The 15,776-nt window shown below is 47.3% G+C and overlaps 1 protein-coding gene across 5 annotated transcripts in view; it reads left to right on the top strand.

Moving 5' to 3' along the window:
- Window positions 1-15,776, top strand: part of Slc12a6 (solute carrier family 12 member 6) — a 65,395-nt gene that overhangs the window by 11,109 nt on the left and 38,510 nt on the right. For 3 of the 5 annotated variants that reach the window (XM_042687849.1, XM_042687850.1, XM_042687851.1), the window contains exon 2: window positions 12,349-12,393. In XM_042687849.1, the coding sequence (XP_042543783.1) occupies window positions 12,349-12,393 (45 nt within the window). Of the gene's footprint in view, window positions 1-237; window positions 443-12,348; window positions 12,394-15,776 lie in introns of those variants that run through there. The other 2 variants (XM_042687852.1, XM_042687853.1) reach the window with 1 other exon arrangement.

The following is a 15,776-nucleotide window of genomic DNA, read 5'->3' on the forward strand; positions in this document are numbered from 1 at the left end:
TTCCTGTAGGGACGTGTCTGGCTCCACCCCCGCGGGGGCGTGTCCGGGGCTCCTTCCCGTAGGGCGTGTGGCAGGCTCCACCCCTTGGGGCGTCTCACGGGCTCCACCCCTTGGGGAGCATGTGGGGCTCCTTCCCCACAGGGGCGTGTCGCAGGCTCCACCCCCGGGGGCGTGTCCGGGGCGCGGTCACGTGGCCCCGGCACTTCCCGGTTCCCCCCGGGTCGGCTGTGGGGAGTCTGGGCGGGAAGGAGGGAAGGCGGCGGCCGGTAGGCAGGGGGCGAGCGCACACCCTCCGGGAAGGGGCCCGGCGCTTCTACCTCAGCCATGCCGCACTTCACCGTGACCAAGGTGGAGGACCCGGAGCAGGGACCCGCAGCCTCGGCCCCCCTGGAGCCCGGTTTAACCGAAAAAGAAGCCCCGGCTCGGGATTCCGAGGAGCCCGGTGAGTCCCCAGGGCCCTGGAGGGCGCGGGGCCGGGGCGGGGCCGCGCCCGCACCAACCGCCCGCACCCCGGCCGAGCCCGCGGCGAGGGCCCGCCGGCGGAGCCCGGTCGCCGGTCCGTTGGCACCGGTTCGGCTCTGTCCGGAAAGGACTTGGAACCCCGCTGGTGCGCGACTGAGGGACGGGCGCGGGGCGGCGCCTGCCCGGGACTTTGCTCGGTAACGTCCCGGGCCGCTCTGAAGAGCAGGAGTGCAGCAGGCCGGAGGGCCGCGCAGGGGCCGGCCCGCCCGCGCAGTGCCGTCCCGCGCAGTGCCGTCCCGCGCAGGGGCCGGCCCGCCCGCGCAGTGCCGTCCCGCGCAGGGTGCCGTCCCGCGCCGGGGCCCGCCCGCCCGCGCAGTGCCATCCCGCGCAGGGTGCCGTCCCGCGCCGGGGCCCGCCCGCCCGCGCAGTGCCGTCCCGCGCAGTGCCGTCCCGCGCAGGGGCCGGCCCGCCCGCGCAGTGCCGTCCCGCGCAGGGGCCGGCCCGCCCGCGCAGTGCCATCCCGCGCAGGGTGCCGTCCCGCGCCGGGGCCCGCCCGCCCGCGCAGTGCCGTCCCATGCAGGGGCCGGCCCGCCCACGCAGTGCCGTCCCGCGCAGGGGCCCGCCCGCCCGCGCAGTGCCGTCCCGCGCAGGGGCCCGCCCGCCCGCGCAGTGCCGTCCCGCGCAGTGCCGTCCCGCGCAGGGGCCCGCCCGCCCGCGCAGTGCCGTCCCGCGCAGGGGCCCGCCCGCCCGCGCACGGTGCCGTCCCGCGCAGGGGCCCGCCCGCCCGCACAGTGCCGTCCCGCGCAGGGGCCCGTCCGTCCCGCGCAGTGCCGTCCCGCGCAGGGGCCCGCCCGCCCGCACAGTGCCGTCCCGCGCAGGGGCCCGCACGCACGCACAGTGCCGTCCCGCGCAGGGGCCCGCCCGCCCGCCTGCCCGCCCGCGCAGTGCCGTCCCGCGCAGGGGCCCGTCCCGCACAAGGGCCCGTCCCGCGCAGTGCCGTCCCGCGCACGGGCCCGTGCCCGCCCGCCCGCCTGCCCGCCCGCGCAGGGGCCCGTCCCGCGCAGTGCCGTCCCGCGCAGGGGCCCATCCCGCGCAGTGCCATCCCGCGCAGTGCCGTCCCGCGCAGGGGCCCATCCCGCGCAGTGCCATCCCGCGCAGTGCCGTCCCGCGCAGGGGCCCGCCCGCGCCGTGCCGCGTGGTGCCGTCCCGCGCAGGGGCCCGCGTGGTGCCGCGCTGCTCCGTGTCCCCTTCCTCCCTCGGGGAATTGTGGCATTGACCTTGTGAACAGCCGTTAATCTCGGTTAACATAGATAGTTTGACTCTCTTCTTTCAAAAGCTAGTGACCCCGCGACCCTGCGCCCCGCATTGTGTGTGCGGGGGATGTGCAGCGCGTGTGCAGGGGGTGTGCGGCGCGTGTGCAGGGTGTGCGGAGGGTGTGCAGCGCGTGTGCAGGGTGTGCGGCGCGTGTGCAGGGGGTGCGGCGCGTGTGCAGGGGGTGCGGGGGGGTGCGGCGCGTGTGCAGGGGGTGTGCGGCGCATGTGCAGGGTGTGCGGCAAGTGTGCGGGGTGTGCGGAGGTGTGCAGCGTGTGTGCAGGCTGTGCAGCGCGTGTGCAGGCTGTGCGGCACGTGTGCAGGGTGTGCGGCGCATGTGCGGGGTGTGCGGCATGTGTGCAGGGTGTGCGGCACGTGTGCAGGTTGTGCGGCGCGTGTGCGGGGTGGGTGTGCGGGGTGTGCGGCGCGTGTGCGGGGTGTGCGGCACGTTTGCAGGGGTGTGCGGCGCGTGTGCAGGATTTGCAGGGTGTGCGGCGCGTGTACAGGGTTTGCGGGGTGTGCGGCGCGTGTGCGGGGTGTGCGGCGCGTGTGCGGGGTGTGCGGTGCGTGTGCGGGGTGTGCACGTTTGCGGGGGTGTGCGGCGCGTGTGCAGGATTTGCAGGGTGTGCGGCGCGTGTGCGGTGGGTGTGCGGGGTGTGCGGCGCGTGTGCAGGGTATGCGGGGGTGTGCCGGGCGCTGACCCCGCCGTTAAGAGGAAGGCCCGTCCAGGGACCCCTCCCGGCGCGGGAACTGAACGCGGGAGGGTCAGGGCTTCCGGATCCTCCTCCCTTGCTGAATAGTCGCGGCGATAAGAAGCTGAAAGCACGTTTAACCTGCTCTGACTGAAACCGGCCTGGGAGTTGGAGCCCTGCTGGCGCTGGCCTCCCATGCCTGAGGCCCTGGGTTCGATTCCTCACCACCACGTACACGGAAAAAGGCTGGCAGTGGCGCTGTGGCTCAGGCCTTGAGCTGAAGAGCTGAGGGGCAGCGCCCAGGCCCAGTGCAGGCCTCAGGACCAAAAAGTACACTCTTGTTTGGCAAGTGACCGGCTGCAGGGCTCTATTTCCTAAACTTGGTTGTAGGGCTAAGTTAGACTGAGGGAAGGAGGGAAAGTACATAGGAAAAAAACCGAAAGTTGTTTTTTTTAACATAGAAACAAAATGTTCTTGAGTGTACACTTTTCTTTTAATATTTACTTGAAATGCAGTGAGTTTTTAGTTACTTATTCACCTGAGTAAAAAAACATCCCAGCTGGGTGCCAGTGGCTCACGTCTGTCATCCTAGCTACTCAGGAGGTTCAGATCTAAGGATCGAGGTTCAAAGCCAGCCCGGGCAGGAAAGTACGTGAGACTCTTATCTCCAATAAACCACCAGAAAACCGGAAGTGGTGCTGTGGCTCAAAGGGTAGAGCGCTCACCTTGAGCTGAAGAGGGCAGGGACAGCACCCAGGCCCAGAGTTCAAGACCCACAACAGACCAAAAAAAAAAAAAAAAATCTCAGTGGGATCTACTATTCTGTACACTTAGTATAATTAATTTTTAAAAAATCCTACCAGGTCTGTAATCCTATCAGGAGGCTGAGATCTGAGGATTGCAGTTCAACGCCAGACCCAGAAGGAAAGCCCATGGAGTTGTGGCTCAAAGTGAGAGCTAGCTTTGAGCAAAAGAGCTCAGGGAACAGCTCCCACGCCCTGAGGTCAAACCCCACAACAGGCCAAAAAACAAAACAAAAAAACCCTCAACTCTTCAACTCAAGACTAGCACTCTACCATTTTTAGACATAGCACCACTTCTGACTTTTTCTGCTTATGTGGTGCTGAGGAATGGAACCTAGGGCCTCATGGATGCAAGGCAAGCGCTCTACCACTGAGCCACCTCCCCAGCCCTCTAACTTGTTTTTTTTTGCAGCAGTACTTCTATCCCTGTCCAGTTACATTACTGATTGATTGCCTTTTTTCTTCGTTTTTCCATCTATACCCATATGAGAGGAAAACACATAGAATCATACAAATTGGACATATTTAGAAAGCAAATCATGCTCTAACATGTGTTTTTAAAATAAAATTACATATACCAGAAAACTAATTTGAAGTAAGCTAGGACTGTGAATATAGAGATAATCTAAATTATTATTCTAGTAATTATTATTAGTTAGTCATAGTAATAATTTTAACAATTAGTACTTAAGCAGCTTAAGGCAAGCTGTTTAACTTCTTTTCCTATTGATGAACCCATGGAACTAACAGTACCTAGTTTACATCCTCTACGAGGACTGCATAGGAATGTGAGCTATAAGTACATAAGCAACACTATCAGCACCAAAAATGAAAACTCCTTTTATTTTTCATATTGCAAATAGTTCAGTAAGGAAAGAATCCAGTTTGGATAACTGTTGATGGAGAGGATAATAAATTGCCTGGAGGAGCTTCTGGACAGGTGTCTGAGTGGAGAGAATCCTTAGTTCTTGAAGGGAGATCTGAATATGCAATTTTCAGGTGTGTAAGAGGGAGCTAAGCAATTGTGTTAACAGAAGTTTTGGGTAGTTAGCCCATTGGGCATATGGTAGGGAAGCGAGAGATGAGACAGCAAAGTAGATTGAGACTTACTTGCTGGACTGCTTTCACCTCTGTCTTCTCCCAGTGATGTGGGTATTGAGTAGAACCAAGTTTAGTGAAGTTAACCTGAGGCCAAGTGACAAGCATCTGAGATGCTTCCTTCTGTCCCTTCATGATGTGAAGTCCTCCTGTCCATGGGACACAGAATTTAACTGTATTTTTTTTTACATTTTTTCTTTGTCTTTTCTTTTTTTGAACTGGGGATAGAACCCAGGACTTTGCACTTGTTAAGCAAGAGTTTTTTGTTTGTTTGTTTGTTTTTGCCAGTGAGCTACATCCCAGCCCCAGGCCATAGAATTTAACATGAGCATTATTTGTACTAATTTTTTTCCACCAGTGGAGGCACAGCTATAATTCCAGCACTGGGGAGATTGATGCCAAGGATCATGGGTTTCAGTCCAGCCTCAAGCCCTATTGCTTAAACAAAATTACTTTATAGAATCAATATTGTATGGGACTGGGAAGGTGGCTCAGTGGTAGAGTGCTTGCCTTGCATGCATGAGGCCCTGGGTTTGATTCCCCAGCACCACATAAACCGGAAGAGACGCTGTGGCTCAAGTGGTAGAGCACTAGCCTTGAGCTGAAGAGCTGAGGGACAGTGCCCAGGCCCAGAGTTCAAGCCCCACAACTGACCAAATAAAAAAAAAAAAAAGAGCCTGTAATCCTAGCTGCTCAGGAGGCTGAGATCTGAGGATCATGGTTCAAAGTTCAAAGCCAGCCCGGGCAGGAAAGTCCGACAGACTCTTATCACCAATAAACCACTAGAAAACCAGAAGTTGCACTGTAGCTCAAGTGATAGAGTGCTAGTCTTGAGCTGAAGACCTGAGGGACAGTGTTCAGGCCCCATGACTGCCCCCCCCCAAAAAAAAAAAAAAATCAATCTGAGTCAAGTGGGAGAGTGCTTGCCCAGCAAGTACAAAACCCTGTGTTCAATACCCAGTACTCAAAAAAAAAAAAAAAAAAAAAAATTTAGGTCTATGTTTTGAGCCCTCCAAGTGAGGCCCACCTTTTCCCTCAGCTTTCTCTTATTAAACTCCTTGCTTTGCTACTTAAAGTCTGAGTCAAAAGTTTATGCTTACACTGCCTTAGATGGAGCATGTTTTTCTGTCTCCTGCATTCCACTCCAGAATTCCAGCTTATCAGGAAGACTTAACACCTAGAAGGTGCCTAAAATACTGCCCTTGACAGTCCTCCTAACCAATGATGGTAGATAAAGATTAAATTATTAGCCAAATAGTATTATTAGTAAATCATTTACCTTACAGTATTAAAATATGTGAAGTTTTTCTGGCTATTTCTATACCAAATGTGCTAATTCCGTGTGTGTGTGTGTGTGTGTGTGTGTGCCTTTGCCTGTAGGTTACTGGGACTTGAACTCAGAGCCTTCCTCTGTTGCTTAGCTTTCTCACTCAGAGTTAGTGCTCTAGCTGGGCTCTGGTGGCTCACCCCTGTAATACTAGCTACTCAGGAGGCTGAGATTTGAGGAGTGTGGTTCAAAGCCAGCCCGTGTAGGGAAGTCTGTGAGATTTTTTTTTTTTAATTTTTATTAAAGGTGATCTACAGAAGGATTACAGTTATATAAGTCAGGTAATAAGAACATTTCCTTTTGAGCAGTGTCACCCCTCCTTGCCCTTCAAGTTCATTTCCAACATAGTGTCTAGTGAGTATCATTGCTGAATTAGTTCACCTTCCCCCCACCACCACCACCACACTGTTTCTATGCTTCCCTTTCTCCTCCCAAATCAGATAAACTTGCATACGAGACAAAGGGTACACACACAAAAAAAAAGACAAAAGGGAAAAAATTGAGGGGGGGGATGCAAACAGTACTCTTAGTTCCAGTAATCTCAGAATTGGGGCTGTGTCTGAAGTGGTAGAGTGCTTGCCTTGAGCACAAAGAGGGTCAGGGACAGTGCCCAGGCTCTGAGTTCAAGCCCCAGGACTGGACAGAAAGAAGAAGAAAAAAAAGTAGTGCTCTACCATATTCCACACCTCCACTTCCAGCTCTCTGGTGGTTAATTAGAAATAAGAGTCTCACAGGCTTTTCTGCTGAGGCTGGCTTTGAACCTCAGTCCTCAATTTTAGCCCTCTAAGTTTAGCTGGGATTACAAGTGTAAGCCACTAGTTCCTAGTTTATTAATTTTTTTGGGGGGGGGAGTCCGGTCTTGGGGCCTGAATTCTGGGCCTGGGCGCTATCCCTCAGCTCTTCAGCTCAAGGCTAGCGCTCTACCACTTGAGCCACAGCGCCACTAATGGCTTTTTTCTTTTTGCTTATGTGGTGCTGAGGAATCGAGCCCAGGGCCTCAGGCATGCAAGGCAAGCGCTCTACCACTGAGCCATCTTCCCAGCCCTATTAAATATTTTTGACAAATCACTTTCCATACTCCAGACAATTTGCCTATAAAATCTGTACTAATATTCAAGAAATATATGCTAAAGAATATGTCATGTTCACAGCTCATGGTTCTGTGCTATGTTTAGTAAATGCTTACTCCTTCCATGGTTAGCTGTCTACACAATTCACTTTCATGGCAGAAGGCTAATGTTAAACTATCAATTCCAGCTAAATGACCTTTGGTTGTTGTTGACATAAATAGTCTCTATAATTTAAAAACTGTATTATTACTATAAGCTGCTGGTGGCTCACACCTACACTCCTAGCTACTCAGGAGGCTGAGATCTGAGAATCGCAGTTCAAAGCCAGCCTGGGCAGGAAAGTCAGTGAGACTCTTATCTCCAATAAAACACTAGAAAACCAGAAGTGGCACTGTAGCTCAAGTAGTAGAGTACTAGCCTTGAGCTAAAGAGCTGAGGGACAGGGCCCAGGTCCAGAGTTTAAGCCCCATGACTGACAAAAAAAAAAAAAAGGACATTTTCAGATATGGCTCTTTTGACTCATATAGGATACATTCAAAACACTAAAAACAAATGATTTGGAATTGAGGTGTGACTACTGTGGCTGAGTGTTTTCCTACCAAGTGTGAAGCCCTTAGTGCAAACCATAATATAACCAAAATAAATAAAATAAAAATTAACTTTTTGTATGCATTGATTTTCATTTCCATCTGAAGTTACTATTTTATCCCTTGTTTATTTAAACTCCATTAATACCATGCTTTTTCTAAGTCTACCTTGCAATAAATTCAGAATGTATTATATAAAGAAGATAGACTTACTGGGTGCTGGTGGCTCATGCCGGTACTCTTAGCTACTCAGGAGACTGAGATCTGGGGGTTGCAGTTAAAAGCCAGCCTGGGCAGAAAAGTCTGTGAGACTTGCCTCCAATAAACCACCAGAAAACTGAAAGTGGCAATATGGTTCAAGTGGTAGAGCTCTGGCCTTGAGCTGAAGAGCTCAGGGACAGCACCCAGGCCCAGAGTTCAAGCCCCATGATTGATGAGAGAGAGAGAGAGAGAGAGTCTTGTTAGGAGACTGAGGTAGGAGGACCTGGGCAACATAGTGAGTTGTAGACAAACCTATTCTATATAGTGAAACTTTCTCAAAAATAAAGTGCCCGGCACCCGTGGCTCACACCTTTCGTCCTAGCTACTCAAGAGGCTGAGGTCTGAGGATCGCAATTCAAAGCCAGCCCTGGCAGGAAACTCTGTGAGACTCTTATCTCCAATAAACAAGAAAACCGGAAGTGGCTCTGTGGCTTAAGCTGTAGAGCGCTCACCTTGAGCTAAAGAGTGCAGGGACAGCGCCCAGGCCCAGAGTTCAAGCCCCACGACTGACCAGAAAAGAGAAAGAAAGGAAAGAAAGAAAGAAAAGCAAGCAAGCAAGCCGGGCGCTGGTGACTCATGCCTGTAATCCTAGCTACTCAGGAGGCTGAGATCTGAGGATCATGGTTCAAAGCCAGCCTGGGCAGGAAAGGCTGTGAGACTCATCTCCAATAAACCACCAGAAAACCGGAAGTGGCGCTGTAGCTCAGGTGGTAGAGCGCTCGCCTTGAGCTGAAGAGCTGAGGGACAGCGCCCAAGCCCAGAGTTCAAGCCCCATGACCGACAAAAAAAAAAAGAAAGGAAGGAAGAAAAGCAAGCAAGCAAGCCAGCTGGGGGTCAGTGGCTCACACCTGTAATTTTAGCTTCTCAGGAGTCTGAGATCTGAGGATCACGGTTCAGAACCCGCCTGGGCACAAGACCCTTATTCTCAATTAACTACCCCAGAAAAGCTGAAAGTGGAACAGTGACTGAAGTGGTAGAGGGCTAGCTTTGAGCAGGAAGCTCGGGAACAGTGCCCAGGCCCTGGGTTCAGGCCTCAGGACTAGCACCCAAACACAAAAATCTTTTTGGGAACTGCACAACACTTGTTCTACCCATTTCAACTGGAAGAGTGTTAAAAGGGTTTCAGCTTAACAGGAGAAGGCACTCATGCCTAGCTTAGAAGATATATTAGGAGTATATTATATACTACAGGGTTCTTTTTTTTTTTAATCATCTATATTTTCTTCCTTAAAACCATTCCTAGTCAGCCTGAGTTATCTGGTAGTTTTTCTATTCATATGCCATAACACGAACAGAAACATGGGCCTCTTTTTCTTCTCTTCTCTCATACTGGCCCGCAGTTTATTCTCCCTCCAATAAACTCTTTTCTTCCTGGAAAAAGAACGAAAGGAAGAAAGAGAGAGAGAGAGAAAGAAAGAAAGAAAGAAATCTGGCATAGAGTATAGAAACATGAATAGAACATGGCAATTCCAGATAACTTGTTTTGTGCTATTATACTTTGTTTTAGAAAAATGCATATATATGTCAACATGTAAACATGTACGTATATATATATGTATATATATATATATATATATGCAGAGCAGTGAGAATTGTGAATATTGATTTTGATTTTCAAATCATTAAGAATGTATCTTGGGGGCTGGGAAGGTGGCTCAGTGGTAGAGCGCTTGCCTTGCATGCATGAGGCCCTGGGTTCGATTCCTCAGTACCACATAAGCAAAAAAAAAAGAAAAAAAAAGCTGGAAGAGGCGCTGTGGCTCAAGTGGTAGAGCACTGGCCTTGAGCTGAAGAGCTGAGGGACAGTGCCCAGGCCCAGAGTTCAGGCCCCATGACTGGACCCAAAAAAAATTTAAAAAAAAAATAAAAGAATGTATCTTGGGCTGGAGGTGTCAGTGGTAGAGCACTTGTCTAGCATGCATGAGGCCCTAAATTCAATCTCTACTAACACACACACAAACACACGTCCAAACACACACATGTAGACTATCTTTAGCCTTTTGGCCACTTATTAATCCATCACAGCAATTGATGAGGGTTTCAACTTCTGTCTGAGCAACCCTGAGAGTTACAAGAACTGAAGTCTTGGAGAGGAGCTTTGATGTACTTTAAAGAAAAACAGAGGACAGGAATAAGCCCCCATTTTCTCTCCCAGAGTCAGTAGAGCTGGTTGGTGACACAGGCTTTCCACTTAGAATGTTCCTTGACTCTGCTTTTCTGTCATGGCCACTTATACACCTGCTCCTCTATAATGATAGGACTCCATTTTTCCCTACTAGAGAGATGGTGGAGGGACATTAGTCTAATGCATTAGTTTACTAAAGAGTTGTCTCTTCTGTGTCTTAGGTGTGCGAACAGTTGTTAGTGTATGTTTAGATAAGGCGTTAAAGTGAAAGCTGGAGTGTCCTCATGCCCAGCATGCATAAGTCCCTGGTACTCTAACCAATATTAAAGTAAAAACCTAGAAGTGCATTTGTTGGTGTGGTGGGAAAGATTTCCTAGAGCAGAAAATTTGGAATTTATCTTCCTCATAGTCTAAAGGAAGAAAATCCTCTGAAAATATTTCTTAAAACATTCACATAACATATAAAACGTTAGGTTGCTGTTCTTTTTTCTCCTTGGTGATAGTAGGTAGAGAATACTTGAATATATGTCTCATGCTAGAATTTGTCATTCTGACCATTTCCTTGAGTATTGGCTGACTGACTATGGTTCTGAGGACCCACCCAGGGTCCTGTGAATGCTAAAAGTAGGCTGCCTGGAGCTACATCTCTACCCCTGGCATGCATGTTTTTTATTTTTATTTTTTTGCCAGTCCTGGGGCTTGAACTTATGGCCTGGGCTTTGTCTCTAAGCCTCTCTCTGCTCAAGGCTAGCGCTCTACCACTTAGGTCGTGTGCTACTTCCGGCCTTTTCTATTTGTGTGGTACTAAGGAATTAACCTGGGACTTCATGTGTGCTAGGCAAGCACTCTACCACTGAGCCATATTCTTAGCCAAGGATGCACATTTTAAAGAGTTACATTTAGTTGAATGATACATATATAAAACATATGTGGACCATGAAAGTATTATTTGGATTTCTCTAAAACCAAGTATAGTAGCCTAAAACAAGTTATCCTGATATTTATTATTGACAGAATGATAGGTCCTTTTATGTAGTTTGTGGCCTTCTTGGGTAATTGGAGCAAATATTAAATTTAAATGAGGTTTAATGAAAATAAAGATGTAATTTCTTCCCATTGTCAACACACTTCCTGGTCTACATTTATTTTTATTCCCTCAGATACTTAAAAGGAAGCAAGATGTAATCCTCAGTGTCTCAAGAGATTTGATCTTAAAGGAAATGGGACCTCAGGGTCTTTTCTGTATTTACCCCTTAATGCTTTTCAAGCCTTTAAAAATAAGCAGGAGTGACTTATTGTTAAATGATGATTACTGATATCTCTTGCATTATAGTCTTGGTCTCTAGTTTTAATTCATATTACTGAAGCAATAGGTATTTACTAAAGCTAGCTTAGTTGTTTTGTCTTGAAGTCTAATCAGACTTTTTATTCATATTTTGACTTGGCTGTATCATCAGAACATATCCCTGTGTCATTAAGATATCCCAGTTCAACTCATAGGCCCCCCATGATGCTTTATTGTCAAATATGTGTGATATTTTTAATTTACTTTTTTTTTTTTTGTCATGGGGCTTGAACTCAGGGCCTGGAGCTGTCCCTTAGCCTCTTTGTGCTCAAGGCTAGTGCGCTACCACTTAGAGCCACAGCACCACTTCCTGTTTTCTGGTGGTTAGAGTCTCATGATGTACTTTCCTACCTGGGCTGGCTCTTTGAACCAGGATCCTCAGATCTCCTGAGTAGCTAGGATTACAGGCATGAGCCACTGGCATCCAGCCCAGTTTAACTTGTTGTTTTGTTGTTGGTTGGTCATAGGGCTTGAACTCTGGGTCTGGGTGCTGTCCCTGAGCTCTTTGGCCCTAGTGCTCTGACACATTGAGCCACAGCTCCACTTCCCCAGTTTAAATTTTAAATGTACAATTTCATGGTATGAATTAAATCTTCATTGTTATACACTCCATTTCCTGAGTCTCTCATCATCCCAAATAGCAGTTCTGTACTCACTAGGTAATAAGACCCCATTTGGTACTTTACCCACCTCCCCTTAACCACTAATCTACTTACTGTTTTGATAAATTTGCTTTTTCTCAATATTCCATATAAACGGCATGATCATACAGTATCTGTCCTTTAGCCTGGCTTATTTAACCGTGTATGTTCTGAAGTTTTTTCTGTGGTGTAGCACATACCAGAATTTCATTCTTTTTACAGCTGAATACTGTTTCAGCCTGTGTAGGTGCCATATTTTGTGTGTGCTTTGATCTGTTAGAGGACAGCTTGGCTTCTTTCTGTCTTTTGGCTATTGTGAGTAATGCTGTTGTAATCTTTGTCACAAGTATTTGAGTCTGTATTTTCAGCTTTTGGGTGTATACCTGGAAGTGGAATTGTTGGGTCACGTAATTCAGTGTATAACCATCTGAGGAATGTCATTTTTTATAATAGTTTATTCTATTTTTGTTACTCTTTCATTAATGTTTCTTGTAGTTTTATTTTGGTTGTGTTTTTTGGTTTGTTTCTTGCTTATTTCCTTGGTTGGCCTTTGTTGATACATTTTTTAAACTTGTTTGTTTTGAGCATTCATTTTTTTCTTTTCTTTTCAATTGTTTGTTTTTCAGACCCGAATCAGAACTCCATCACAGGGGAGCACAGCCAGCTGCTAGGTACAGTATCATTCTGGGAGTGGCTCTGTGGACACACCTTCACCTGCCTATACTCTGTAGTGTGAATCCCTCCTTTAGAAAAGTATCTATTGTTTCCTGTTCCCATCACCTCCTTTTCTACTTTTTACCTTCACTCTTTTCTTGCCATTTCTATTTCCAACTTGGTAAGCTTTAGGGCAATACTTATGTAATTGATAACTGTGACTCAAATAAGTTATATTAAAAAGCAGTTTAAGCCGGAGGTCGGTAGCTCACACTTGTAATCCTAGCTATTCAGGAGGCTGAGATCTGAGGATCGCGGTTCAAAGCCAGCCAGGGCAGGAAAGGCCATGAAACTCTTATCTCCACTAAACCACGATAAAACCAGAAGTGGCACTGTGGCTCAACTGATAGAGCACTAGCTTTGAACTAAAGAGCTGAGGGACAGTGCTCAGGCCCAGAGTTCAAGCCCCATGACCCACACACAAAAAAGTAATTTACACAGTCCGTGGCTAAAAATAGTCTGAGAATTATAGCATGTAATATTTGACTTTTGTAGCTACTTTTCCCTTTTTAGTGTTTTTTCTTGGTCTTTGATCACCTTCATTTTAATAACTGAGAGTACTTCATAACTTCATGATGTTAAGTATTCCATAGAAATTGGTGCTCCAGTTTTTCATCTGTGAAACAAGTTGTGGAAGTGAGTTGATTTCCTGCAGGTATTAGTAAACCTAATTTGATAAAATTTTGATAAGCTCTCAAAACTGGAAATTTGTCTCAATATCCAGGTCAGACATACTCTAACAAGAAGGGAATCCAGACCACACAAAAGGTATAGGGCAAAGAAAGCAAAAGTTCTTGGAAGTACAGTATTCCCCTGGTATCTGTCAGTATATGCTTTCAAGGAGCCTGCCATTGAGAAAAACCATGAATGCTCAGGATGCAGTGTTCAGTACAGTACTGTGGGATGCTAGATTTATTTTTCTGTAATGCCATACAGCTTCTAATCACATGCTGACTTTCAACAAACTTCATATTTTTACCTTATTACTTCTCTTATGTACATTTACTCTTATCTTGCTTTTTAAGCACTTGCTTTTGGGGAGGCAGATTTTACACAAAATAAATACATTTGATAACACACTGAAGGTAATATGGGAACTTCTCCATATCCACTGAGCTGCAGAAGACATTCATGGGGGAAGTGGTGCTGTGGCTCAAATGGTAGAGCGCTCACCTTGAGCTGAAGAGCTGAGAGGCAGCGCCAGACCCAGAGTTCAAGCCCTACGACTGAGGGGGAAAAAAAAAAGAAGACATTCATGGGAATTTACAATATCCTTCCATCAATCCATCTATCCATCCACCTATCTCTCTCTCTCTCTTTATTTCTGTCTATCTCTTATCCACTCACCTACCACACTGAATCAAAACTGCTTGAAATAAACCCTCAACTATCTCTTCTCTCACTACTTCACTTCCACATTTCCCAAATACTTATTATTGACAAGTTTCTTGGGAACTCCAGAAAATTTTAATTGTAAGTCTTTTTTCTTTTATATCAATAGGATTAAATTAAACAGGCCTTTCTATTCTATAGACTGGGTTTTTAAGGCTGTATTTGTTTGTATTTTGCCAGTTATAGGTATGTAAACGTCTGTCTCATTCGTATGTGGTAGAGTACTATTGTGTATCAGCGATAATTTTATTCTGCCAGCTTCCTCTTTATGATAATTTAGGCTATTCCTAGGAGTGGTATTGCTACAAATTACATTGCTCTGAGCATCTTGTACTGGTGTCCTTGTAATCTCATGATTAGTAGGATAAATTCTTAATAGTAAAATCCTTTACTTAGAGGGTGTGCACAATGTCTGAATTTCCTTACCCAGCTTTGACAATGACTTCACTCAGTTTTCAAGTCCCTTCCTGACTGGATGTTTCTTTAAGACATTTTGTAAACTGATAACACATGATTTTACTTACTCTTTACATGCTAATACATAGTCAAATTTCTGTTTCAAAAATGACTGCTTACATCTGACTTGTTTAATTCAGATTTCTCCTAAGCCTTGTATTGAACAGTGATTGATAGATAGGATAAACCTGTTTGTCCCTTTTCTCCCTCTCTTTTTCCTCTACATCTCTTTCTCTTGCTTGAGCTCAGGGCCTCTCGGTATTTCTACTCACAGCTGACACTCTACCACTTGAACTACTCCTCCAGCTCCATGAAGTGACTCCGAGCTCTCTTTTAGTCTGGAGAGTTCACCTTTTTTACTTTATACCATGTATTTGCTGAACAAATCAGATGATTTGGCACATGTTGAATTGCTACATCCAGAGTTTGCTCTTAATGTCTTTGTAGTAATGGTTAGTATGTTCATCTTTGGTGTTCTCTGGCTCAGCTGGATTTGGGTTCTGTTTTCTGGGCTGGACCTCACCCTGAGTTGTGGCGTTTTCTTGGGGTGTGTTGCACGGGCAGTGGCCATGCTGGCTGTGCTGGATGGCTGCCCTGCACTGTGGGATGCTCTACCCCAGCCTTCACTCAGTAATCTAACAGCTGGCAGACCCGTTGCCCAGGCCCAGCGTTCTCATTAAAAGCTGCTTACTGGCGATGTTTTCACTACCTTTCGTGTGATCTATCATAAATCAGTTGCCGTGCATTAGTCAGCCTGAAATATAATTAGCACAAAAAAGGCAGGATAATCACCTGACTCTTTCCTTCTGTTACCTTTCAGTTATAGCCCATAGAGGTAACCAATTTTTAAATATAGTATTTTGGGTGTTTCACCTGCCTATGTTGTACTACATTGCATTATTTATGCTTAATGCTTATTATTTCCACTTGTGACCATGAGGAACTCGTTTAGGCTGGTCCTGGGTTCTAGGACATGACCAGTCATGCCAGCAGCTCGCTGGCTTTTCCTAGACTGGTCATAAATACATTTCTATACCTGTGTGTCTATCTATGCATTCCTATGATTTACATTTTCTTGATTTTTTTTTTTTTTTTTGTTGGTCGTGGGGCTTGAACTCTGGGTTTGGGCGCTGTCCTTGTGCTCTTCAGCTCAAGGCGAGTGCTCTACCGCTTGAGCCACAGCACCACTTCCAGTTTTCTAGCAGTTTATTGGAGATAAGAGTCTCACGAACTTTCCTGCCCGGGCTGGCTTTGAACCGCGATCCTCAGATCTCAGCTTCCTGAGTGGCTAGGATTACAGGCATGAGCCACCGGCGCCCGGCTAGTTTTCTTGATTTTTATATTAGTATCTTTCTTCAAATTTGAAAATCTTGGTTTTTAGAGGGCATTCATATAGGTTTGTTTTCTGTCATACTGTGCAACTGTATAACTTTTTATACAATGAAAACCCCCCAAAAAGGACTCAACACAAATGTGGTTGTCTTTGGGAATT

The sequence above is a fragment of the Dipodomys spectabilis genome, unplaced genomic scaffold (genome assembly GCF_019054845.1).
Source record: "Dipodomys spectabilis isolate Male_0828 unplaced genomic scaffold, ASM1905484v1 ptg000108l, whole genome shotgun sequence".
NCBI lineage: Eukaryota > Metazoa > Chordata > Mammalia > Rodentia > Heteromyidae > Dipodomys > Dipodomys spectabilis.